The sequence below is a fragment of the Aulonocara sp. 'chitande type north' Nkhata Bay genome, linkage group LG16 (assembly GCF_057382095.1).
Source record: "Aulonocara sp. 'chitande type north' Nkhata Bay isolate Kocher_YH1m ecotype deep benthic linkage group LG16, A_spYH_male_GT1.1, whole genome shotgun sequence".
Lineage (NCBI taxonomy): Eukaryota > Metazoa > Chordata > Actinopteri > Cichliformes > Cichlidae > Aulonocara > Aulonocara sp. 'chitande type north' Nkhata Bay.
In genome coordinates, this window is record NC_141359.1 from 27,694,238 (window position 1) to 27,719,320 (window position 25,083).

At 39.0% G+C, this 25,083-nt stretch overlaps 2 protein-coding genes across 6 annotated transcripts; one reads left to right on the plus strand and one right to left on the minus strand.

The window, feature by feature from the left end:
- The first annotated feature begins 324 nt into the window (after nt 1–324).
- On the plus strand, nt 325–6,626 carry LOC147311745 (indian hedgehog B protein-like). The gene is made up of 4 exons (XM_086266916.1): nt 325–1,140; nt 2,272–2,429; nt 2,757–2,860; nt 4,962–6,626. The coding sequence occupies exons 1-4, from the start codon at nt 832–834 to the stop codon at nt 5,681–5,683; spliced, it is 1,293 nt and encodes a 430-aa protein (XP_086123042.1). The 5' UTR covers nt 325–831; the 3' UTR covers nt 5,684–6,626.
- Nucleotides 6,627–8,332: 1,706 nt separating this feature from the next.
- bin1a (bridging integrator 1a) lies at nt 8,333–24,924 on the minus strand. 5 transcript variants are annotated; one of them, XM_086265911.1, is made up of 20 exons: nt 24,589–24,924; nt 23,715–23,795; nt 23,488–23,542; nt 23,275–23,369; nt 22,503–22,598; nt 22,216–22,326; nt 21,992–22,084; nt 21,548–21,633; nt 21,338–21,413; nt 20,850–20,905; nt 20,009–20,053; nt 18,822–18,891; nt 18,220–18,342; nt 17,911–17,994; nt 16,068–16,088; nt 12,625–13,014; nt 11,998–12,099; nt 11,168–11,242; nt 10,975–11,076; nt 8,333–10,882 (listed from the first exon to the last, which is right to left on the minus strand). In XM_086265911.1, the coding sequence occupies exons 1-20, from the start codon at nt 24,673–24,675 to the stop codon at nt 10,781–10,783; spliced, it is 1,950 nt and encodes a 649-aa protein (XP_086122037.1). In that variant the 5' UTR covers nt 24,676–24,924; the 3' UTR covers nt 8,333–10,780. The 5 variants fall into 5 exon arrangements, with proteins under 5 accessions (XP_086122037.1, XP_086122038.1, XP_086122040.1 ...); XM_086265912.1 differs by lacking the exon at nt 20,009–20,053; XM_086265914.1 differs by lacking the exon at nt 12,625–13,014 and having other exon boundaries at nt 8,334–10,882.
- Between the last annotated feature and the right edge of the window lie 159 nt (nt 24,925–25,083).

Sequence of the window (25,083 nt, forward strand, 5' to 3'; positions counted from 1 at the left end):
GATTGCTTTAATTGATTGTGATTGTTGTTTACAATGTAAAACAAAAAGCAGGGCTGTCAGAGTACAGAGCTGTCAAGGTCACAGAAAGACACAGACAACAACTGGAAATGTGAAGTGGCAGCAATAAAGGGCAAACTTGTGTTTGCTGCTTGCCTGTCTGCCAGCAGAGTGTGGACAGGACTCTCCAGTGCGCCCTGTGCCCAAGAGGGGCGGGGTGGGTGGCAGAGTATAGGAACAGAGGGAGCAAAGGAGAGAGAGGAGGGCAGGACTGGCAGGGTGCGGTCTGAAGTGGCAACAGATCGTTTTGGATCACTCAAATCCCTTCAATTCAACTGGAAAGCTGCAGCTTGTTGCACGCCGGCAGCATATGGAGAGGAAAAGCCTTCAATCCAGAGAGGGCACCAACCAAAGAGCAGGCAAAAGTGGCTGCTGTTATGACAGTTTCCCAGAGGAAAAGAAAGAGGGGGAGAGAAACCACAACACTGCAACTTGGATATCAGTAACCGCTCTCTCTCTTTAACTCTCTCACCCACCAAATCGACTTTGAACCTGTTTGTTTAAAATGCACGGACTTTACAGCCTGCACACTTACTGTTGATTCTGTAAGGCGGTGCGAGCGAAGTTTCTCAATACAGGGTCGATGTTCTGGAAAAGCTAGAAAGTTTTTGGTATCCAAATGGTGCCCCGTGCAGCCGAGGTGCTGAGCTTCTTTTATCCGAGTTTTTCGGACGTGGATTTGCAACTGTCACGGACGATGGAGTCGGTAGCCAAACCGCGGAGGTACTGAAGACATCTCTCTCCCCCGGGAGAGTCCTCCCTCCCCCCGGGGCGATGCGGATCTCCTTCCTCCTTCTCACCGCCTCTCTGTGTGCCTTGGTCCTCCTCCTCCTCGCACCTGCCTCGGAGGGCTGCGGGCCGGGGAGGGGGTACGGCAAAAGGCGGCTCCCGAAAAAGCTCATCCCGCTTGCCTACAAGCAGTTCAGCCCAAACGTCGCCGAGAAGACCCTAGGAGCCAGCGGGCGTCCCGAGGGCAAGATAACACGCAACTCCGAGCGCTTTAAAGAGCTGACGCCAAACTACAATACAGACATAATCTTTAAAGATGAGGAGGACACGGGCGCCGACAGGCTAATGACCCAGGTGAGAAGGGGGATGAATGAGTAGCCTACGTATACGTTCGCAAGATGCGATACAGGCCAGAGTGCCTAAATATACCTGGTATTGCAAAAGGGGGAAAAGCTTTCTTTCTTTCTTTCTTTCTTTCTTTCTTTCTTTCTTTCTTTCTTTTTCTTTTCTTTGTTTTTATAAAGAAAGAATCGGTTGAAAGTTGATTGTAGCAAGTATACCACAAGGAGTTGAGTGACTAGGTTAGTTACACTGTTGCATACAGTTGTCTGCTCAATATCTCTGGTCAGTCAGATGTTTGAACTACAGTGATTGATTTCATTGACTCCTGGTCCTCTGGGTTTTGCTGTCTGACATACTGAACTGTTATAGACTTTTAGTGTTTCTTTTAGTCACGCACCAAGTGAGTCTCGGTCGTCGCCAATCTGCACGGTTTTCATGCCTAGACATAAACTTTGGTGTGCGTAAAATCACCGCCTTTGGGTCCCGGAGCATCTTTTCCCATCAAATATTAATGTCAGTGCTGTTTTCATATCACAATGTTCATTTGGTCAACAAGCACACACCTTAATGTAAAAAAACCCCAAAACACCCTGTTTTTTAAGCTCTTTTTTAATTGTGAACCTTTAAACAGATCGGCTAATTCATTTAATCCTACGTTCATTCATTGATCAAAGAACTAACATAAACCACAATAATAATGCTTCTAACAATCTGGAAAAACCCACCTGGCACATTTTTAATGTACAATGACTATTTGCAGATTCTTTTGTGTTTTTTTACAATCTGAGGTATCCTGTATTTATTTTGATGATTATTATTATTATTTTAGTCACTCATGCTTTCCTGCTAGTTACCCTAGCTAGTTATCTTACTGGGCTCTGCTGTTGTCATCCATGATCCATCTCTTGTCACCACATAATGCCCCTGATTAACAGACTTATCAGAAACAGACTGTCAACACTGTAAAATGTTTTTTCTTTTCATTTGTTGATTGCCACAATGTAATCATTCTTCAGAGACATTTCATTGCAATAAATGTTTCATATACGTTTCTTCTCAAGTTTAAGTGATACTGGGACTAGAAGATTTCTTTATGTTTCTAACAGTCTGCTTTCCTTTTGTTCTTGTTTGTTCCTCTCTTAGCGGTGTAAAGACAAGCTAAATTCTCTGGCCATCTCTGTGATGAACATGTGGCCAGGTGTGAAGTTGAGAGTGACGGAGGGCTGGGATGAGGATGGTCATCATTCAGAGGACTCATTGCATTATGAGGGGCGTGCTGTCGACATCACCACATCAGACAGGTAGGCTAGAATAAGTTATGTGCTGTGAATAGGCCGGCCGTTGGCCAGAGAACATTTAAACTGCTTGTAGTGCGTGAACTGTGACACTCAACAAGTTAAACTGTCAGTTAACTTATCTGCAATGTGATGAGTCAAGCAATTGGTAAACAAATACACCACATTTTTTTAGCTGATAGCAAGTTCACATATTTTAGTCTGAATGTGGGAAAAATTCCTTCCTTACAACTTGTCTACATAAATGTCAAAGTAGAAATGGTCTTTTTTGTGAATTTTAATTCAGATGGACTCATGCTGGAAATTAACTATAATTTTTTGTCCTCCTGACAGGGACAGGAATAAGTATGCTATGTTGGCTCGCTTGGCTGTAGAAGCTGGATTTGACTGGGTCTATTACGAGTCCAAAGCCCACATTCACTGTAGCGTCAAGTCAGGTAAGAGATGTAAATTAGAACAGTGCACAGTATGTATGCATTATCAAAGTACCTCTTTGTGTGTTTTTGCTTTTGTGTTCAGCTGTTATTACTGCTAATGAGGCTGATGCTAGACCATTTGACAGTGAGCCACTAATGGTTTAGTTTCCCATTCATTGCCTTTATTAACACTCTGGGTGTGTGCTTAAGTGTATGGTCTACTGGGAGCCAATCAAAGCAGGTTGTGCACCTGTGCTCTTTGCCCAGTTTAGCCTCACATGTTGGTCTTAATAGATGTTGTGTATAGTCATTATGTAAATTGTTAGTTATCAAGGTTTTAGGATATTTAGCTGTACAACATGTGGATGAAATGAATGAAAACAAATGTAAGTAGGCTTTTCTGCATTCAGTGCAAGACTAATGGCAGCTAATACTCTATATGTAGTACCACATTTGTGGTCAAAAACCATGAAAGATATATGGTGGTTAAATTAAAATACTTAAATTGCTTGACATAATAGTGTTTTCTGTATTCTTGACTGTATATTCAATCTGCATTTTTGTAGTAGATCCATAATATTTCAGTACACATACTTTATCACATACTTTCTTCATGCAAACAATAGCTGAAAGCATTCCACCTCCAGCTATTCTAACTTTTAAGACACTTAAGAAATCCATTTACCCATGTCTGGTACCACCAGTTATTTGATGCCAAACTGCATTCTAGCAGTCTGATGAGGTTAGTAGCCTGTGAGATGATTAACTCTCTCTTTGTTCGCTATTGCTTTTCCTTCAGTAGGTTTCTCTGAGATCGCTTATCTGAGTCTTATCACCCCCTGGTCTCTGCAGCCTTCAGGCTTACCGACACACACCTTGGACAAATATTTGGCTGCCTTAAGACAGCCCTCTCACACAAACACCCACGCACATTTATACTGATTCATTTCTGTTTCACAATTTTTTGCATTAATTATTCTATTCTATTCTATTCTATTCTATTCTATTCTATTCTATTCTATTCTATTGTTCTCCCAGTTCATTTAAGACGGTAGTACCATATAGTGCTTAGTAATAGCAGGATTCTTTGCTAAGATTCGAGCCCATTGTGATGTCTCAGTGTGTATAGAACCGCTGAGACTGGGGCATGTGACCCAGTTTAAAAACAATATCTAGAACCAGAGTCTGTGTACTTTCCTGGCTCTCTGACCCCAGGCCGTGCTCTGACTGTGGTGATACAATCAGCTGGTTATCCATTAGCTCTTGCCGACTACCCCTTTTTGCCACCTCATCTCGCTGCGTCTTAAAGGGCCAAATAGCTCAGATATACTCTGCAACACTGTCACTTCGGCAATAGCAAAATAAAATAGTAAAACAAAGGATGTTTCTCTGTTATTACTCTGCTAACTGTTAACATGAAAAATCTGCTTCAGAAAGATAGAAATACAGTACATGTACATACCATGGCACTGAACACTGTTTCCATAACAGAGGGCAATACATGAAAAATATGAAGTTACAGCATTGGCTGATATTTTGCTTTGTTGTCTTTTTTTGTAAGATTTCCATTACCCCAAGAAATTGATTTGCCTTAAAAAATGTTTTGGGAACTATTTCATGTATTTCAAACCATATAAATTTATTGTAAGCATTATAAAATGGTTACAATGACACATAACCATATTTAAAGATTGCCTCACACAATGAAAGGACAAGTAATAGTTTAAAAATCCAGCGATCAGCTCTTAATTGGTTTGTTTAAAAGCAGATAAAAACATAATTTTTCTGAAGTGGGTTTCTGTGTGTGCATAGTTTCTAAGCACAAGAAGAGGGCAAGAATCAGATAGACAAGAAAGCAGTTTGAACCTTGACTTTGAGTCATAATGTATACATGTGTTAACAATCCACCACTAATCCACTGAGATAAAGTTCTTCGAGAGTCAAAGTCTTACCTGCTTTATACTCAGTGACCCAGAAAAATGTGAAATCCCTGTAGGAGACCAAATGCCGCGGTGCCTGTCCTCCTCTCCTGAGAGGACCTCTCTTTATGCTTTTCATTCTTGCATTAGCACTAAATAATTACAAATAACATCATCATGTCTTTTGTTCTTCAATTCAACAGAACACTCTGTGGCAGCCAAAACGGGTGGTTGTTTCCCTGGTGACGCTCAGGTTGTCGTTGAAGGTGGTGCTGCTAAACAGATGCGTGACCTCCTTCCTGGTGATCGGGTCTTGGCTTCCTCAACAGCAGACGGCCATGGTCCTTTTCTCTACAGCCCAGTCCTATCCTTTCTGGACCGCCAGCCCAATGCCTCAAAGATCTTTTATGTTATTGGGACTAATGCAGGATTCAATATTACTCTCACAGCTGCTCACCTGATCTTTGTCACAGACTGCACTGCTGGGCTGAATCAGCAAGAGGAAGAGCCGTTATCGGGTTCCACGTGGGAAGGCAGGCCTAGATGGGGAGTAGGTCAGAGGACGGTTTTTGCCAGCGAGGTCCAGCCAGGACAGTGTGTGTTTACATCGGCAGGGGAAGTGAAGTCGCAGCCAAAACTTTCAGTTGTGACCTTTGTGAGCGAGCAGAGGAGCATTGGCTTGTATGCCCCACTCACCCAGCATGGGTCTATAGTGGTAAATGGTGTATTGGCATCTTGTTATGCTGCTGTGGACAGTCACCATTTGTCCCACTGGGCCCTGGCCCCACTACGACTCTTCTACAGCCTGATTGGGCCATCAGAAGCACAGAATGATGGGCTGCACTGGTACCCTTGGCTTCTACATTGGCTAGGGAAAATGCTGCTGGATACTACACACTTCCACCCCTGGTCTGTTGAACAATGACATAGATAAGAGGCGCAGAGACATGTTTCACCACGATGTCTTCTTTCAGTTAACACTAGTATGGAGCACTAGAACGCAAAGCACAACAACCTTTCTTTTCACAAGAAATCAACTGAGGGACCACCAAAGGCAATTCATTTTATAATGTAAATATGTTTTGTAGTAACTCCACTTGCCTGTATTTGCTGTACTTCAACAAGTTCTTTTGTTGTTCATGCAAACGAGATAAAGAGAGAAAATGAGACAGGACACATTATTCTAGTAACAGAAATATGGAAAAATTGTATTTCTAGTTTTATTCATTTCCAAAAAAATGTAATAGACATGAAAAAAATCTGATTTCTGTTTACCACAGATCAAAAACAAAGATTATACTAAAAAAAATTGCTGAGAAGTGAGACTGCCGGGTTTTTATCCTTCCTTTGTACTGTATTTACTCCAATCTGACAATATTTGAGCTTATTGATACAATTTTGTGAAACCTCTTTAGTGTCTCAGGCTTAAGATGAACACACAAAGAAAAAAAGAGGAGAAATTAGTGACTGAACAAGGTGAGATGTGAAACTTTAAATGTACATAGGTATTTATACAGTTAACTCATGGACTTTACTTAGTTTACTGTTAGATTCATCACTGCAGTAAATTCACTGATTCTTTACTCTTCCTTTTAGAGTCTATATTATATATTAGCAAATAATTTACAGAAAAATATTTAACTAGACAGTTTATTAAGTTCATTACTTTGTACATGATGAGATTAAATGTACTGGTGTTGCATTGTTTTTTGACATCTGAAAAAGGGCTTTGTTGTAACAACTGGATGGCGGAGAAAGAGTATGAATACACAGTATTTGTGTTACACTTTGTACACATACTGTATAATTCTACTTCACAACATTTGTCACTTACTGATGCAGGATTGATTAAAGGTGCTATAGTGGCCGCCCTGTCTCTGCCATCCGTTTCTACACGACTTGATTGTGTTAAACAAATTTATGTGGCTCATTTAAACGTCTCCTTGTTGATTATCAGGTGTTTTTAATTTAAAACTTTTTTATTTGTTTTTCATTGTTTCAGGTTTCCAGTTTTCAGATCAGTGCACTCAGGCTGTATTCAACTACTGTATTAAGTAGCTAGCTAGGCATCATATTAAAAACAGTACTTATTTTTATTCTTAAGCGTTTAATAGGTGTTTATCTGAAACTTTGCATGGTCTTTTTTGACTTCCGTCTTTATACACTTAGCAGTATGCCAAGCAGGTCTAATCTTTTTTGTTAAATGGCTTATTGGAGATGAATAGATATGTAATATATAGTTCATATTTCCCGCATGCCCCTCCCAGTTGAGTTGCTATGTGAAGACTCAAACATTGCAGTCGATCTGGAAAATTGAAGGCATTCTTTTGTATGACTGCTCAAAGATTTGTCACATATGTATATTAAGCTATTGTTGGAGAGACTATTTAAAGATCTATTTTTTAAAAAATGTAAATGTAATATTTTTTCTGGCAACTCTGTTCATAAAATTTTGAATTTGAAATATAAAGGTTTTCTCTTGTTTGTAAACTAAAATCTGTTGTGCTTTTATCATAGCAAAAAAAAATCTAAACGAGATCGTGACAATACAATACAAAGTATCATATAGATATAGATTATCTAATAAAGTAATAAAGTGGCTATTCTGCTTGTTGTAATAGAAATGCTTTCCGTCTTTTCAAGATCTATGCTAACAAAATGGACTAGCAAAAGGATTTCATAGATAAAACATAAATAACCTATTGGTCACTTTATGAAATGATACATCTATAACTTAATATAACAGCAGCTGTGGTTAGGGTGGGCTGCTGTTTGGTTTCAGTACCAAGGACAGCAGCTCTCAGCAAAGCTCCTCTTTCCTCCCCTTGATGCCTGAAAGCTTTTTCTTTTTTCCAGGATAGGAAATTAGTCAGTGAGCACAGTACCCCCTGCTGGATGCTTCAGTATTTGCAGAGAAGCAAGAAGAAGAAAGAAGGTCCTGGCTTTAAATCCATTCTGATTCCTTTTTAGGTGTTTAGCTTTCTTCCCACAGTCGCAAAACGGAGGTAGGTAAGGATAACTGGTGATTCTGAACTGGCTGTAGGTGTGAATGTAAGAATGAAGGTTTGTCTGTTTCTTTCTCAGCCCTGCACCAGACTGGGAACCTGTCCAGGATGTAGCCTGCTTCTTTACCTATGGAATGAAGTAGATGGATGGATGTCATGAAGAACAACACGCTGAACACAATTTGTTTTTCTTAGCTGAAGAAAAACACATGAATTAGTGAGAAGTACTTTAAAATTTTGTTCACTTTGTTCACATGACCAATGATCGCAAATAATGAGCAGAGGGAGAACTGTTTTTTGTTCCCATCTATCTATATATAGTTATTTATTAGACAAAGAACAAAGTGTGTTTTTATAACCAAATTTTAAAGCCGGCATTAATAACATTTAAAATATAATTTTGATTTGAACAAATTGGTGGATTAACCAGTTAACAGAACGAAAAATTCTTTTAGTAAGCAGCAATTTTGTTAATTAAAAATATTGTAAGGTTTATGCCACATCTTACACTCAGTGTTGGCATGATAAATTTAGTAGGAACTGTAAGGTACTGTACATTTAATAAATAATAACCACAGACAAGTAGCTATTATATTTTTTATCTTTAATATTGGTCAGTTAGGTACAGGAAAGTCCTTTGTGTCATACCCCATAGCTCAACATAGGAGAGTGTTACATAAAGACAAATACAGAGCCAGACTCAGGTAAACATGACTAATTTATACAAAAAAGGGAAAAGAAATAGTGATTAATTTGCCTTAATGTGAAGCTGTTGTTCTCACGTGTTATAAGGCATTTTAAATATACATGAACAAAAGAAAGAAATGCAGTCCAAAGTGGTTTAAAAATACTGAAAACCATTCGAAAAAGTCCACTTGTGTCTGGTTGCTTGGAATTTGTCTTTATGTGACAAGCCTCCATGTAATTAGCTCTGTTTGGACCACGATACCTAGCAACATTTTGAGGCAAGGCTGATGGGCAACCAGCAGTAATAATCAGGACTGATTTGAAAGAGAATGGCAGAAAAACACACACCATGACTGCCCACCACCATCTTATAAAGTTTAACAAAACACATAAAAAAATAAAAATAAATACCTTGTTTCAACTGCCTCAAAAGTGACCCAAGTATCACTGTCTTAAATTAAGGGTGTTCACACAACAACACATGGGAAGTCAGCATGCACACAGTAACACACATACAATATGAATGTCTTTATAGAATATGTATCTGTCATCACAGCTTGGTAAAATTACACTTATACACAACAAATGCACAATAACACCTGGAACCGTAATACCAGCCAGTGGAAAAAGGCCCAAATACATTTGAGTTGCCCTTGTCCGGTCAGAAAAACTTCCCCTGGTAGGTTGTGGCGGTGGTATCATCCAATAACAATAGCCTATAGATAAAGATTTCTGATCTCAAACAACTCATAAACACACACACATACAATCGTACACACGTACATTTTCTCTCAGAATTATTACATGTTAATAACATCATGAGAATCGCTGTTAATTCAGTGACTGAATGAATGACTGAATGTGAGATAGTTTTAACTACCTACGCGGCTACGTCGAGAGCAGTAAACCTTACAGAAGTACAAAACACTCCATATCATCCTCAGTTGGCAATTCTGTTGACATAGTTACATTAGGCTATATGTAATCATTGCTTGGCAGCATATAAAAATAAAAGAAGTTGCTCTGGTGCATATTCATAATCATCTGCATGTGAGTTAAATAGTCTCTTTGCAAACAGAGGGAACTGTTTTCGGCACATTTATTTATTTATTTAGTTAGTGAGGCTGGCTCAGTTATTATATATTTGATTAGTATAAGGGTGTTGCCATATCTATAAACTATTATACTACCAGTAGCAGTTTCTTGTTTCTGTATTTTGTAGGCTAGCTTTTAGCAAGCCAGGCTAATGCATATTTGAAATCGCTTGATAAGGTAAAAAAACAAACAAAAAAACAACAACAGTCAAAAATAATTTATCAATTAGTCATTAATACCATATGAGACTCCCAGACCAGAAATCATAATTATGGATTCCTTGTTTACTTGACTGTTGTCCAGCAATGTAAATCCAGTAATATGTTGATCAGTTAACAACATATATGTATTTATTTGGATTTTAACAACAGGTTCATACTACCTATACCACCACAGAGTCTAAACTAATACAACAACCAAGGGCCAATCTTCTATAAGTAAACAGTTAAAATAGGGATAAAGGACAGGTTTTATCCAATGCAGTTTATCAGGAGTGTGATCACTAATCTGAGAACTCCAGTCCTAGTTAAAGATCTGCTGCTGGGCTGATGAGGTTTCAGTACCATGTAAGTTCAAAGTTAGAAGGAAAGTGAAGTTGCAAGCTAGGAGTTGGTTCGATTTTTTCAGCGTTTTAATCTGCTTAGTGACTGTTTCTACTAAAGTGAAGTGTTTTTACCTTTTGCTCAGCCTTACATTCTCTTAACAAATCCATTTTTAGACTGACGTGGGTGTAAGACGCTCTGCTACACCTGACATCATACTAACTACAAACGGTCCTTGATATCTCATTCCCAGTTTAAAACATGTCAGTCAACATCTTTCGCATGATGACGAGTGATCAAGGATAAAAGATTTTAATGCCATTTCAGCTGCAACCATTTCAGGAATCACCATCCTTGCATTTATTCAGTATGAGCTCGAGTCTCCAATCACTTCCTCAAATATCAGGTAATTGCAGTGAAAAACTGCTGAAAGTGAAACCTGTGAAATGGCTACATCTGTAATTTGTAAATGTTGGCAGAAATCCACAGAAATGCCAACATCCCCTTTTAGCACAGTGTAGCAGACCTTAGAAATGCATGATTTCATCCAGGGCTGTGACAGCTCTGCTTTTATGGCCAAAGTCCTAGGAAAGATACAGTATCAGGGCAAGAAAGGGAAAATGGGCAAGAGGAAGAGAAACATAAAGAAAGTGCCGGACTGCGGTCCTGTCCTCTTGTAGATAAGAGGCAGCCTCACAGCCTCTGGGTAAAGTTTTCGGGAAATACTCCTTTAGTGCCATTTTCTTTGTTTTGCTGCCAGTCGTCTTGCTTTACTCCCATCAGCCAGCCTTCATCCTAAGCACACAAACATGCAAGCAATCAGATAACAGTGTCAGTGTTTCTGTGGCACAAAAGCACATGAGTACGCGTTTGAATTTTGAGTTTACCTGTTCTTCGGGGTTGTCAAAAGTCACTACTAGCACCACGTCACCGGCCTTCATCTCCAGTTCATCTGTGTCATTGGCAGCATAATCGTGCATCACTTGGACCTATTGTATATAAATGCTAACATGAGTTATCGTCGTATAAACAAAATACATTTTACACTTTTAGGTTTTCCCATTTGGTCTCCTGTTTTACCTTGAACAGAAAGCCAGGAGGCATCTCTGCAGATTCTGATGCTACTTCTGTTGATTCTGCTGCTACTGCAGGTGTCTGGACAATAAATACATTTAAAAAAAATGCTTAATTTATGGATACATTATTTAAATAGTAACATTTCACCTTAAAGCACACATACATGTCCATTAAATTTTACTACCTGTCTTTTTTAAACAAAATAACGACCTCATCAGATATATTATTTTGTGACTAATGAGATGCACTTTGTCTTTTATTGTATAGTTGATTCGTTAAAAGACAAATGTAGTTACCTAAAAAAAAACATTGCCAAGTATAAGGTTTACAATGTACATCACTTTGTCTTTCAACTGGTCCTTTAGGAGTAGAAACAGCCGATCATCTGCTCCATGTCATCCTATCTCTAGCATCCTCTTCTTTCACACCAACCCTCTGCAGGTCCTCCTTCACAGCATCCATGAATATTCTCTGAGGTCTTCCTCTTTTCCTTTCTTGGCAGCTCCATCTCCAAAATTCTTCGATATATCCACTATTTCTCCCCTGAACATGTTCAGCCTTGCCTCTTTTACTTTTATTTCCAAACCTCTCAACCTGAACTGTTGCTTTGATACACTAATTTTTAATCCTGTTCACCCAGTAAAAAATCTTAACATCAGCACTGCCAACTCTATCTTAGCCTCTTGTCATTTTGTTGGTGCCACAATCTCCATAAATAACAGAATAAATATAAAATCCAGAAAAGTAAGGGTCGTTTTTGTTACATAAAAAAATGCAGCTCTAAGTTAATTATAGCAATCGCTACATATTATAAATTAAACTCTTGCGCTCACCTCCTCTTCCTCCTTTGCTTCTTCTTCCACTACTGGTGCAGCCGGTGCAGTTGGTGTAGCTGGTTCAGCTGCTGCAGCTGCTGCAGCTGCTGCAGAGTCTCCCTGGTAGCAGAGAGAAAGATAAATAACAAGAGAGGTTAAAAGGTGAGACGGATAAAACCTTAAATTAAAGAGGGGCAAAGAATGAAAGAAAGAAGAAACAGACAACATGAGACAAAGACAAGCAGAAAAGCCTAAACAGCAAAGTCTTTGTTATTACAGGCATGCTGCACAGATGCAAGATTAAATACTACTGTACAGTTGCAATAAAGCTTTTGCACAGAATACTATGTGTGTGGATTAGCAGTGACTGGGATTAACTGAGTGTAGAGAAGCAGATGTTGCTATTCTTTTCCTTCCCTCAACAATTTATTTTCAACTTGCCCTCTTTATCACATTTGATGCATCCATGCTTCAGGTCCAGATGCATCCTAAATCTTTCCATGTCAAGATTTCTCCATCTGCCACCTTTTATTCACATGATCTTTTTCTCTCCAGTACCCCATGCTCAAACCTCTTTCTTAAGAGTCGATGCATCCATCATTTTCATCCAGATGCATCTCTATATTTTTTTCTCTCCTTGGTTACCTGACCCTCTTCATTATCCAACACAGCAGCAGCTGGGGGGGCTTCCTCCTCAACTGCGTCTGCTGGAGCCTCATCTGCAGGTGTTTCATAGTCTGTGGCAGGCACCTCTGCGACTGGTTGGCTTTCCTCATCGCCCCAGCCCTCTTGGGCTTCAGCTACGGTGTCATAATCAACCGGCTGGTTTTCATCATCCCCCCATCCCTCTTGAGCTGCAGCCAAAGGGTCATAGCGAACTGGCTGGGTTCCGTCATCCCCCCAGCCCTCTGTAGCAGCTGTGATGGGATCATAGTGGACAGGCTGCGAACCATCATCCCCCCAGGCCTCTGTAGCAGCAGCCACAGGGTCATAGTGCTGTGTGGTCGCTTCTTCTTGGGCACCACTGTCCTCAGGCTGAAGGGCAAGGGTCAGGTTTCAAGGAGTCAAGAGGGCACAAGAGATATTTTACCTTCTGGATATTCTAAGGGCTTCATAAATCAAATGGGATCAAGAAGAATTAAAAATAAGAGAAAGCTGGAGATGTTGTATGACCAGTTTAAGACTAATAATAAAAGTAAAGTATTGTTAATGTAGAAAGGGGTTTGATATTTTTTTTAAAGTGTAACTAAATTGATTTAGAAGAGATACATTCATAAGAAAGAAAGGAGGGAGCTTGAAATGTTTAAATACTAACAGGTCATACAAGTGATTTTGAATGTTTTAGCCCTTAATGTAACAACTATCTTTTACTAAATCTTATACTGGCCATATTGATGTAGCCAAAATACTTCTCTGTTTCCAAAGGATGATAGTTTTCACTTTGTCTTTAAAGAACACTGTAAGCATTTGGAAATTGACCAACTGTTGTATTTTGCAAAGGCAAATGTTTTCTATTCTTTCCCGATAAAGGGTTTTAGTTGCTCATCAGGTCTAGACTGCAGGCAAGCAAGTTTTGCACCTGGACTCATGCTACAAAGCCACACTGATAGAATCTGTACAAACAGACGCTTGGCATTGTCCAGGTGAAATAAGCTAACTGTGTATGACATTGTCTGTCTACCAGCATAAAACCTGCATATATCATTCAGCATTAATGGTCCCGTACATCAGCGGTCCACAACCTTTTTTGCGCCACGGACCAGTTTAATGTCAGACAATATTTTCACGGACCGGCTTTTAAGGTGTCGCGGATAAATACAACAAAATAAAATGATGCGACCAAGACAAAAACTGTGGTATTTTGTAAGTATAATAATAAATTATTATTATTATAATAATAATTGTGTAACTTTATTAGCAGCATCCTCCTGAAATGCACCAACAACATTGAGAGTAACATCCTCCTCTCTGCCCCTTAATGCTCTCTGGTCACTATGGTAACACGGAAATATTTCTTTCAAAATAAGACACATAACTACAACATGGGAAAAGACCCAGGGAAACCGAGTTAATGATAAAAACCCAGAATTTCACACCCGAGCTTCAACTCTCGCGGTACCAAACGACTCACGGACCGGACCGGGGGTTGGGGACCGCTGCCGTACATGGCATGGAAGTTAACGTGTACTGTACCTGTACTAATGTACCACAATCTGGTTTTTGTTTGTGTGACTATCATGAAAATTGGGGACATGGCATGTCACATTGTCCAAAGACTGTTAAGCATTTTGAAATCTTGGTTCACAGGACAGTTTTCTAATATGTCTTGGTCTTATTTACGTTCACAGTAGAAGGTGGAGAGATTTGTTGATTTTCTTTAGGCTATATGTTGTTTTAAGACTGACAGCAGTTTTCAGAAATGTTCTTGAGCCCTATATGGGCTCTGCATGGCTTGAGAGCCCCAAAAACATGGCCATTCAATATCGTATTTTAGCACAATCCCTTGTGTATAGAGTATGGAGTGTATTTCTTTTAATGACATAATGTGTCACATAATGTGTCTTTTTTTGAGAAAATTCTGACAACATTCATATTCTTAAATAGAATAAATAGAATAGAATAGAACAGAATAGTTCTTTATTGTTATTTTACACTTTTTGGTTTTGGCTTGACTTTTTTAAAATATTCAATCTTCATTTGGAAACAGGGCTGTACTTAATGTTAAATAAGGGGCTAAAACTCTTGCAAAATGAGAATGGTCTTTTGAAGGGATTTGAACAGCGATAAGTATTATCCTTATCAAAATAATTGGTAATATTTAAAGATAAAAATAAAGAAATGTATCTTAATTGAGCAGAAACAGGACCATGGGAGATCAGAATATGTCATTGCTCACAAGCATTATCATCATAATTACCATAAAGCCCATGAAGATTGATGTGGAAGTACCAACCTTTACAGAAAAGGTTCAGATTAAATCAAAAGACAGATGAGGGTTAAGGAAGGGTGGCAGTAGAAGGCAAAAACATAAAAGCTGTCAGCTTTTTCCCATCAGAAGATAGATGTTGGATCTTCTGTGTGTGGTTAGCAAGCATGGTTTCTAATCCAAGGCTATGTTCAGATGGAGAAAGAGGAAGGAAGCTTTGTAAGAGTAGACATGTCAGTCCTTTCTGAGCCATCACTGCTTTGCCTCAGCCTCAAATATAGCAAAACTCCATGATTGTTGAGACACGTCTCTCTTAACAGCGAGAGGGACGAACAAAAACGTAGGTTAATGGTCAAAAGGCCAAGCTACGAAAAAAGGCTTTGTGAAGTTGCCCAGTAGCTCTTGTTAGTTTACCAGACTCGTTTGTATAACACAATCCACAGCAAGCGTGAGCAACTTCACTAAACTTTGAGAACACAAAAGATCCCTGTGTGTCACATGAACCATGAAAATAACATGTAAAGGCTACATGTTCTATCAGTTTGACATGTGAACATACAGGTACAGCATGTGAAGGGAAACAGAAAGGAAATAAGTCAATTCAGTTGCAAATGATTTCAAACCACAGAAAATATTTTTCACTATTAATATTATGTTTCACTTTTACATTAGAATTTACCATAAAACACTGGGTACACTGGGGCTTTTAAAGGTCAGTGGTGTTTTCAGGAGGCAAAAGAAATAGAGTGATTTTAATTGTGGACTGCACACAAGACACTAATTATATGGACTCAGTATGTATAACTGTATGAAATGTCAACTTGGAACTGAATTGACTCAAACTCATTCACAAGCTCCATTTGTGCTGTTCAACAATATCTTCAGTGTCTATCAAATCACGCACTGCAGACACAAAGACAATGCACAAACAGATTTGGGACAGACAAATGAAAGAGGTCAGTGTATTGAAAAGCTTGCTAAACAGAAAAGCTGTAATAGAAAAGGCATAATAGGAGCGGGGCTTCTATAATGTATGACTGTTATTAAACTGATGGTTACTAGAAAAAAATAGAAATAAGTATTGATGAAGATGATGATAATTAGATTTTTTGCTAATTACTGTTGCACTTTTTTTTTTTTAGCATGAGTATAGATGGCTTACCCATGAGTCCCAGTTTGCAGGCTGTGGAAAACAAAGGAAGTAATAAATACGAAGAGCAGAATACTTTACAGGGTTGTTGCTTTTGCCTTTTACATTCAATAAGACACGCCCCATGCTCTAGAGCTACAAGCCCATAGCATAAGATCTCCAGCAGAACAACTGTACAAGCACTATGTGGTAAAGTATTAACTGATGTGTGAAGTCTGAAGGGGTAGATTTGTTAAATATATTAGTATATTATTTAATTGTGTTAAAAACTAACAACACTCTCAGACCAATGGATAACAATGTCACTTGGAACAGAGGACAATATTTTAACATTAAGATTTGGCAGCCTGTAAAACTAAGTCATAGAGCATAGCAAGAGCATTAGGGAATCCACAGTTAGGTCCACAATTACATTTTTTGTAATTTTGCCTCAGTATACAAATATAGGCAATATGATAAAAATTAAAGTGATAATTGACGTGTTAACTTTTAGCTTTAACTCAAGCATCTTAAAAAAAGCCTTCCGTTAATTGATTATGAATTATAGCCTTGGCATTGTAGGGCCCCCCAACCAGCAATAGCAGATGGCTTCCCCTCTGAGCCTGGTTCTGCTCAGATTTCTTCCTGTTGAAAGGGAGTTTTTCTTTCCCACTGTCTCCTTGCTTGCTCATATGGGGTCATCTGATTTTGGGGGTTTTCTCTCTTATATTGGAGGTTCTTTAAAAAATATATATATACATACATATAAAGGGATTAAGGAAAATATTAAGATAAAAGATTTTATCTCTCATTTGAGGCAATAACTTGTGATTTGGGGCTATACGCATGAACTTGAACAGAATTGAACTAAAGTGAATATTATACTACCACTAGTATAATGATTAATGAATATATAGTCAAACTATAACTGCGCTCTATGTACTTCTGTGCACTTCACAGGAGCATTTCTGATATTAATTATCAGTGATTCGTAGCTTTTCACCAGATCAATATTTTTACTGTACTATTAGTTTTGGTTTGCTCATCATGTACTTTCGTGAAAAAATATCTTTTGGCATGTTGGATGTTTAACGTTTTCACAAACTAACTGTAACTTTGCTAATTTTAGTTTAATTATACATTATGTGTACTTTAAAACCAAAACAATTAACTGAAATGGGTTAAAAAGCTCTATACACTGGGCTTCAGAGTGGGGAATTTAAAATGTATGGGTTTGTCATTGCAAGCTTCTTGTCTTTCAAGCTATGTAAATCACAAGTAATGGCATGTAGTAACTTTGATCAATACCATGCATAGTATAAGCCAAACAAAAATAGATCATTTAAGTATTTGAAAGAATAAAAGCAACTTCCCAGTAACATGAGGACCGTTTAGGTTATTGAGAATTTGTACAGTCTTGAGGACCAAGAAAGAACAGCAAAGCAGGGCTGTAGTCTGCAGTTCATGCCATGAGTGATCCATGGAAAGTGCTAAAGCAGGAAGAAGTGTACACTAGAGGCAGGTGTCTACAGGTCATCATGCCTTCATCTAACTCTTTTTTGGTATTTTGGAAAGAAGCAGAGCAGGCAACACTTCAAACTATGCCACGCTTACCAAGTGATTTCAATTTCTATTCAGACCTATCAAGCTTATTTCAGCATATTTAAAGTGAACCAACCACACTGGCAATGGCAGATGTTGTTGGCTAATCCTTCATTGGACATCTCATTCTTTAACTCAGTTCATTTGGAATTAAATATCATGAAATGAACTTAAATTCTGTCTGAATAGAAACTAAAACCTCTTGTGAAGACTGACATATCTTAAAAGAGAGAGGGTCTCTAGGATCTTTATCTTCATGCCGTGAATCATCCACCTGTGTGACCGTGGAGGCTTTGGTTGCTGCACTGAAAGAATCCAGGTCCATGTCCAACAGGTTGCTCACTGCAGGACTGTCAAACTGATAACAACAGGAACAGGAGGGCTCATTGGCTAATTGGGCACAACAGTGGGAGGGGGGATAAGGACAGAATTGAAAAGACAGAATAGAATAGAATAGAATAGAATAGAATAGAATAGAATAGAATAGGAGAAATTAGAGGAGGTGCAGATCAGAAGCGGGTGTTCTGACCTGCACAGAAAAGGGGAAAGCTAAAGGGTTCATCGACAGCAGCTGCTCACTGACCTCTGTAGGGGAGGTGACGTTGATATCAGGAGTAGCTGCAGCATCAAAAAGGTTGATGATATTCTCTGTTTTTAGCTCTTTAGATGGTGTCACCTTGGGTGGAGGAGGCACTGCTGGTCTGAGCTAGAATATAGAAAAAAGGCAGTAATTAATTCCTTCAACTAGACAAATCAATTGGACTTTGCTGTTATGAATGCAAAATTCATATTATGCAGTTCAATTTTGTCGGAATGTGCAAATTATATTTTGTATTCATTTGTTTTGAAGTACATGCCAGATGGATCAACATAAATAAGTTCTACGATAGTCTCACAAAAACTTTACCATGAAGCCGTGAATGTGTTTACATATACGATAATAGCCTAAACTGGGGTTCTATTGCCGATCACAAAGAGTTGACCTGAATTTAAAAACAAATGAAAAAAAATGTTTTGAAAAAACAAACAAACAAATAAACCACTTACAGCCCAAAATCCACAGGTATGGCAACCCTATGTGTAAGTGATGATGGCTCCCCAGAAACTAAAACACTAAATGATCCTCTGTGTATTCTGAACAAAGAGAAAACATCAGTGTGTGTGTGTGAGACACTGTTTGTCTACCTTGGATGGGGATTTGGGGATTGGGGGTGGTCCTCCTGGCCTGAGAGTGTGGTTAGATGCCTCTTTACCGCTGAGTAAACAAGATAGAGAGAAAGAGGGAGAAGAAAAGAAAACAAATTACAGAGAAAGCAATGAAGACGGCAAACGATATCAGATAAAAGCGCCGAGGTTAAAGAAGCAGCTAAATGCTAAAACACAAGATTGTAAGAAGGGTTACAAGACATGCACTGCAAGATTTCAAGCTGAAAGTGTTAGAAAAGCTGTCATGCAAGAAAAGTGAGTCCCCTTTCATGGTTTCAAGTTCTCTCCTCTCATGCAAGCAGGCTTTGTTTGTGCCTCCAGTAAATCGTCACAAGCGAGCAGTGATAGAGGCAACTCCTGTTACAGAGAAGATGCTCTAAAGTGGATAAAAGCTGCTCCAGAGCTGCAGATATTAAAAAAACGTTGACATATACCTGTAACTTAAAGCTGCAACAGGTGATTTTGTACACTGGCTGTTTTAGATGGCAGTGAGAGGTACGTTTTGGAATGTCAAACACATCAAGGAATTTGGTGTTTAGGATTCAGGGAAAGACAACAATTCTGGAGCTCCAGAACTCCAGGGTCCCCCCTAAGATCCAGGCTTATTTTGTGTCAGCATCTCTGAATATGTATGCTGAGTCATTTTACCACAGACAGAAGCTGCAGCTCCACTGATGTGTGTTCACTTATGGATCCTACAAAAACAATGCATGTTTATATATCTACAATTTAGTCATTTTAATCTTCTCTAATTTATTTTGGTCCATAGTTTTTATGATGGACCTTTGCTCTATTGTTGGATTTCAGTTCCTTGGTTTCCACTTGGCTTGAAAACATTGAACACTACTGACTAATGCAGGACCGACTGAAAATTCACCTTCTACCTTACGGTGAAAGACAGCATAACTGTTGCTAACAGTGACAGTCTTGCATGGCGCAGCATATAAGACACACAGGTCTACTCAACTCTATCTGCAGCTCTGAGCACGAAACTTTCCGATCCAAAAGTACTTCTTTGAAATCACTTGCACAAATCAAGCATCCAGTGCTCTGAAAACTCCCAAGTCTGCAGACTGACTAACATACACGCTAGCTCAACAGACAGGTCAGTTGGACAGACAGACAACAGTTGTTTCATCATTGTTACCCCAGCTGCTTCCAGTTACCTCCTATTTTCTCCTGATGATGAGGCGCCGCAGATACCTGTCTTGCTGAAAGGGGGGGTGGGGGATTCAGGGGTAGCTCTAAGTTAATCCATTGCTGTTTTTGATATGTGGTGTAATAATCTAAAAGATTCACAGTGATAGATTATTGCACCACTTCAGACATGCATCATAAATTAGTGATGCAATAGAGAGATCAGCCTTCAACATAAATCAGTTAAGATCATACATTACTCTAAAATATTTATCCCTTACAAGCACTCATAGAAACGTCTTCTATTTGCTGTTAATGTTAATCAAAAAATGAGGTATTTTTGGAACCTGCAGGATTTACAAATTAAAATAAAACTCTGCTCATAAACAGTGTGGACAAAAAAAGTTGTATAAATAACCTCCCCACTTCATTTATGCATCAAAAACAATGGCTTTGCGCTCTTCCTAAGGTAAACTAGTTTATGAGGCTCAGCATTCTGAAATCACTGTTAGGATTTTTTTTTCAAGCAGCTGTTTCAGGTAATCTGAAATGTTTCCAGTACCTCAGGTGTGTAAAACCCAATTTTATCAAAATAAAATTTGATTAAAATTAGTGCTGTCAGCGTTAATCTCGTTAAAATGACGTTAAAATGCATTAACGCGGCAAATCTCCGTTAGCGAGTTAGTTATGGCATTAACGTCATTTTAACAAGATTAACGCAGACAGCCCTAATTAAAATAGAAAAATAAAATGATATCTGTTTAATTCCACAGATCCCTCCTAAAGCTTAACCTCTTATGTAAAAAGAATATGAAACCACAGTTTCCAAGTACCTGAGAGAATTTAAATGACGGCTCATTTCTCACTAACCTAGTTGTGTCTGTTTCCTCCAGTTTCTCCAGGGTGTCATACATATCCTGATCCAACTGTAGAGACAGAAAGATGGTGTGTAAGATAAACATTTTTATATCATGTATTTATTTATTTAATTAATATTACATTTCCTTTGCCACCTTCTTTGATTTATATTTTACACTGCAAAGGCACCCTCCTAATAGATATTGTTATCCATGTATTGTAAAGTGTGTTTGCTACAGTTTGTTTCCATCGTCGGGTCCAAACAAATTACTTAGAAACTTTTTTCTTTCAAGGGAAAAAACAGAAATACATTAAAACACACTTTGCACTAGGTGATAAACAAGGAAGGTTAGATCAGATTTTATATTCAGCTGCAGGCCCTGCTGACATAGTCGATGGCCTCGTCTGGCCTGAACTGTTACCTGATATACTGCATCCATTTCTCTCGTCTAATCTTTATCTAAATCCATCACTGCTAGAGGCTTATAGAAGACTCCTACCCGACTCATTTCTTTGTGAAACTTCTCCTCAAAACCAGCCAAACTCTGGAAGGTGCTGACATAAAACCCAACACGACTAGAAAGGGCAGAGAAGAGAGAGACAGCACTGACTGCATTAACAGCTTGACTTCATTTAATATGCCTATAAGCACAGAAGAAAGTGAAATGCACTGATCCATTTAGGAAAAATCAAAAACACATATTCCCTACCTGTTCCAAAGTGACGGCAACTCTTCTTGCAAGTCAGCATTAATCTCCTCAAACACCTTCTGGGCCCTTTCTAGCTCCTCCTCAGCCTGAAATTAATGAATTAGAGTATGTTTGCAAGTGTGTTAGATGTTCTGGTAATGAATTAAATACATTGTGTGTGTGTGTGTGTGTGTGTGTGTGTGTGTGTGTGTGTGTGTGTGTGTGTGTATGCACAACATCTCTTCCACCACTGATTGTGCTTAATATGATTTTTTCTTTTTGATGTTCTCATTTTCAATTTGCCCTCATTAGATTATCAACAGAGAGGACAAACAAACACAGGGATCATCTCTAGAAAGGCTTCCTGAAACTAGCTCATACTGACTTCTTTGTTATGGTAACATATATTTTACTGCTGGGTTACCAGAAAACTCCTTACAATTGTAGAATAAGGTAAATATGTACCTGACTCCTGGAAAGACTGCTTTGGGCAACGTTGTGTGCAGACAGAATACCCTGAGCCCATCCTGGAGTGGCCCTTTCCAACAAGGATGAGGGCTACAAAACAAACATATATATTTTTTTAGGTTTCTTACATGTTGATTCACCTAAATAATGAACTGAAAAACAAAATAATTGTTGAATTTTGCATCTGAGTGATTACAAACACCGCAGCGCATTTGTTTTACCTTAGTAATTTTAATGCCCCCGTCCTTTTTCTTGGTTTTGTGTGTCACGGCATAGTTATGCCTGGCACTGTCGTAATCTACCAGCTTCCTGTCCCTTTTAGCTATACGAGTCTGAATAAAAAGAAAAAAAAATGTATTATTCACTTTCTTCATTTATATCGAAATGCTCAGTATTCATACAACATGCTTTCCAGCAAGGTCACAATATATAAAAGAGACGCTCACTGCCACTGGATTAACATTTAAGACCAACGATTTTTTGTTGAGGTCACGACCTCTTAACTTACCTTAATATCAGGGAACTGGCCCAGGTAAGTATCCATGGAGATGAGAGCATGATCAACCAGCTTCTGGTGGTAATCCGTCCAAAGCACATCACAATCCTGCAAGATGAAGGAATGTACAGAAGCAGGCACAAGACAGACTGTTTAACATTATACGAGACAAATCTCCTGCAGAGCACATTTTATATTGGAGTAGCATGCAATGTGAATATATTTCTCCTTTACTTTGTAACTTGTTTCAGGAGCTCTGTCGCATCATTTTGACTTGTGGTCTTCACTAAGGCAAAAGCCTTTTAGCTAATTGCAATGACTTCTTGCTATTTGTGGCTAATCAAAAATGACCTCAAGAATACAATTAGAGGACATTTTAAGGATCTCTGCAACATTTTTCACCAGACGTGGTTCTACGACATTCGGCATAATATAAAGTCTGTAGCAGTACAGTTTTTCATGCTATGGGACTATAATTGCTTGCAGAGATGGACAGCCTGAATATTTCAGAAGAGCGGTTATTCTATTATTTTCTAATCAGCTTGGAGGACTCGTGTAGTTGAAACCACTTATAACACAGGATTGGCGAACATCCTTCCGTTTACCTCATGACGACCAGACTTGTAACACTCAGCACTAAGTGGGCACGCATACTTGAAGGCAAGAAAAGTATAACCCCTGTATCACACAACTTTCAGGATGTCTAAGCGCACACATCATGTACACACATATAGCCTACTCACTTAATATGGCTTTTAAAGAAATAGTAAAAAGTGTTTCTCACCTCCACAATGGAGTCCACTTCATTCTTGCCGTACCAGTCTTGCTCATACATGTCAGCTAGACATGCCTGAAGGTTCTTAGAGGACTCATGCATGGCTAAGGACAAACATACATCCTCTATATTAGCTTATATTAGTGTGTATTCATACGCCAATGAAAGTGTGTTTCTGTGTGTTTGTGTCTCTGGATTGACTTGTGTGTTTGTGCGTGTCACCTTTCACAGCCTCGAGGTATGCTCTTAAATCCCTCTGGAGTTTGCTGCCTTCAGCCTGAGGATGAAACACTAAATGTGAGCCTCATCAAAAAACGCCAATCGTGTATTATATGCTGTGGATTCAGACTCAATGCAGGCTACAGTTTATCCTATTTTAGGCCATACTATTGTTGATATCTAGAAAATGTTTAATTATGACTCCATGAGTCACTGAACTGCACTCTTACATATTGTTTGTTGAAGTTGATTACTCCCTCTTCAAAAGCGACATCTTTGGTCTCGTCTGCTTTGCCAAGTTTCTGCAGAACCTGTCACACAAATAATGATTGAAAACATCAGACCGTACAACTGATTCCCAGCAGCTTTCTGTTTTGCCATCAAAAATCAATAGTATTTCTTTGCATTTGGTTAGAAACATGAAGTGACGATGTAAAACAGAAACATACACACACATGGCAAGTCTTTTTTTTTTTTTTTTAAATATTTGCCATATTGATGGGACATATAGCCAAAATCTCTATACACAGTCTAATTTCCCCCTTCGGTAACATTCACACAGACATAGTATGCATATAGGGAGGCACCCGTGTCTGCTTTCTGTCTATCTTTAGCCTTACAGCAGGCTTTATAATACCTTTAGCTGAACAAATAGCGCCCCCTCCCAAATATTGAGCGCAAAGTGCAGGTGTTTAAAAGCGTAGTCTGTGGCCTCCTCTACAACCTATAGTCAACATATTGCTGCATGGTTGTTTAATAACGGCCTCAGAACGTATGAGATGATGCCCCTTACTGAGTAACATCACTCATCTGCCAGTTTAGATAGGAGCCTTCAAATACCAGACACATCAGGCTAGATCATGAGCGGGCCTACACCATATCTGACTGCAGTACGTGTCCGCTGTGTGACAGTGTTTTAAAGCAGGGGAGCAGCCTATTTCAAGTAAACAGCTTCTTCCTTAAATACAGCAAACTCCACGCTTATTTGATGATGTCGTGATGCGACACTGCGCCTCTGTGGAGGATGCGGCATTACTGCTTCGTGGCGTGAGGGCCGGAGATATAAATTTACCACACAGCAACGCGTAAGGGAGACACGCTTACCTTTTCTTGCGCTCTGGTTAGTTTTTTCTGCACGTTACTGGCCACTTTCCCTGCAGTGAGCCCCTTCCCCAAATTCAGCTCAGCCATCTTGTAGCGTAGATCAGTCTTTGGATGCGGGAGGGAAGGGAATAAAAGCAATAACGATCGGAGGGACCGCTACGGTTACTGTTGAGGCAAATGCATCAATGTCCAGTTGAGAAACAACGAGGACAGGTGTAGTTGTGTGAGGTTATGATGTACCTGTGGGAAAATATGTGTGCAGAAAGCTAGCTTGTAGTCTCTAATATTGCACTGCTGTGTGTGCGCGTCCCTGACAGGAGAGGAGGAGGAGGATGCTGTGAGAGATGATCTTAAAGGCACAGATGCTGCGCGTCCACACGGGGACATTTTAAAACATCATTAGACAATAAAATAACCGCCGACACGCGGAATGTGAAGAAAAATGACGTGTTTTTGAATTGACAGCCAGAAAGGTTCTTTTGCAAACGTTTTTAA

Bases quoted from the DNA above. Each gene is read 5' to 3' on its own strand.
- LOC147311745 (XM_086266916.1), top strand. From the start codon at position 832: ATGCGGATCTCCTTCCTCCTTCTCACCGCCTCTCTGTGTGCCTTGGTC. The intron at 1,141-2,271 runs GTGAGAAGGGGG...TTCCTCTCTTAG, and splicing joins CCGACAGGCTAATGACCCAG to CGGTGTAAAGACAAGCTAAA. The intron at 2,861-4,961 runs GTAAGAGATGTA...TCAATTCAACAG, and splicing joins TCACTGTAGCGTCAAGTCAG to AACACTCTGTGGCAGCCAAA.
- bin1a (XM_086265911.1), bottom strand. From the start codon at position 24,675: ATGGCTGAGCTGAATTTGGGGAAGGGGCTCACTGCAGGGAAAGTGGCC. The intron at 22,085-22,215 runs GTAAAACAAATG...TTTGTTTTGTAG, and splicing joins GGGGCATTAAAATTACTAAG to CCCTCATCCTTGTTGGAAAG. The intron at 18,892-20,008 runs GTAACTGGAAGC...TTGTTTACTCAG, and splicing joins TCATCAGGAGAAAATAGGAG to CGGTAAAGAGGCATCTAACC.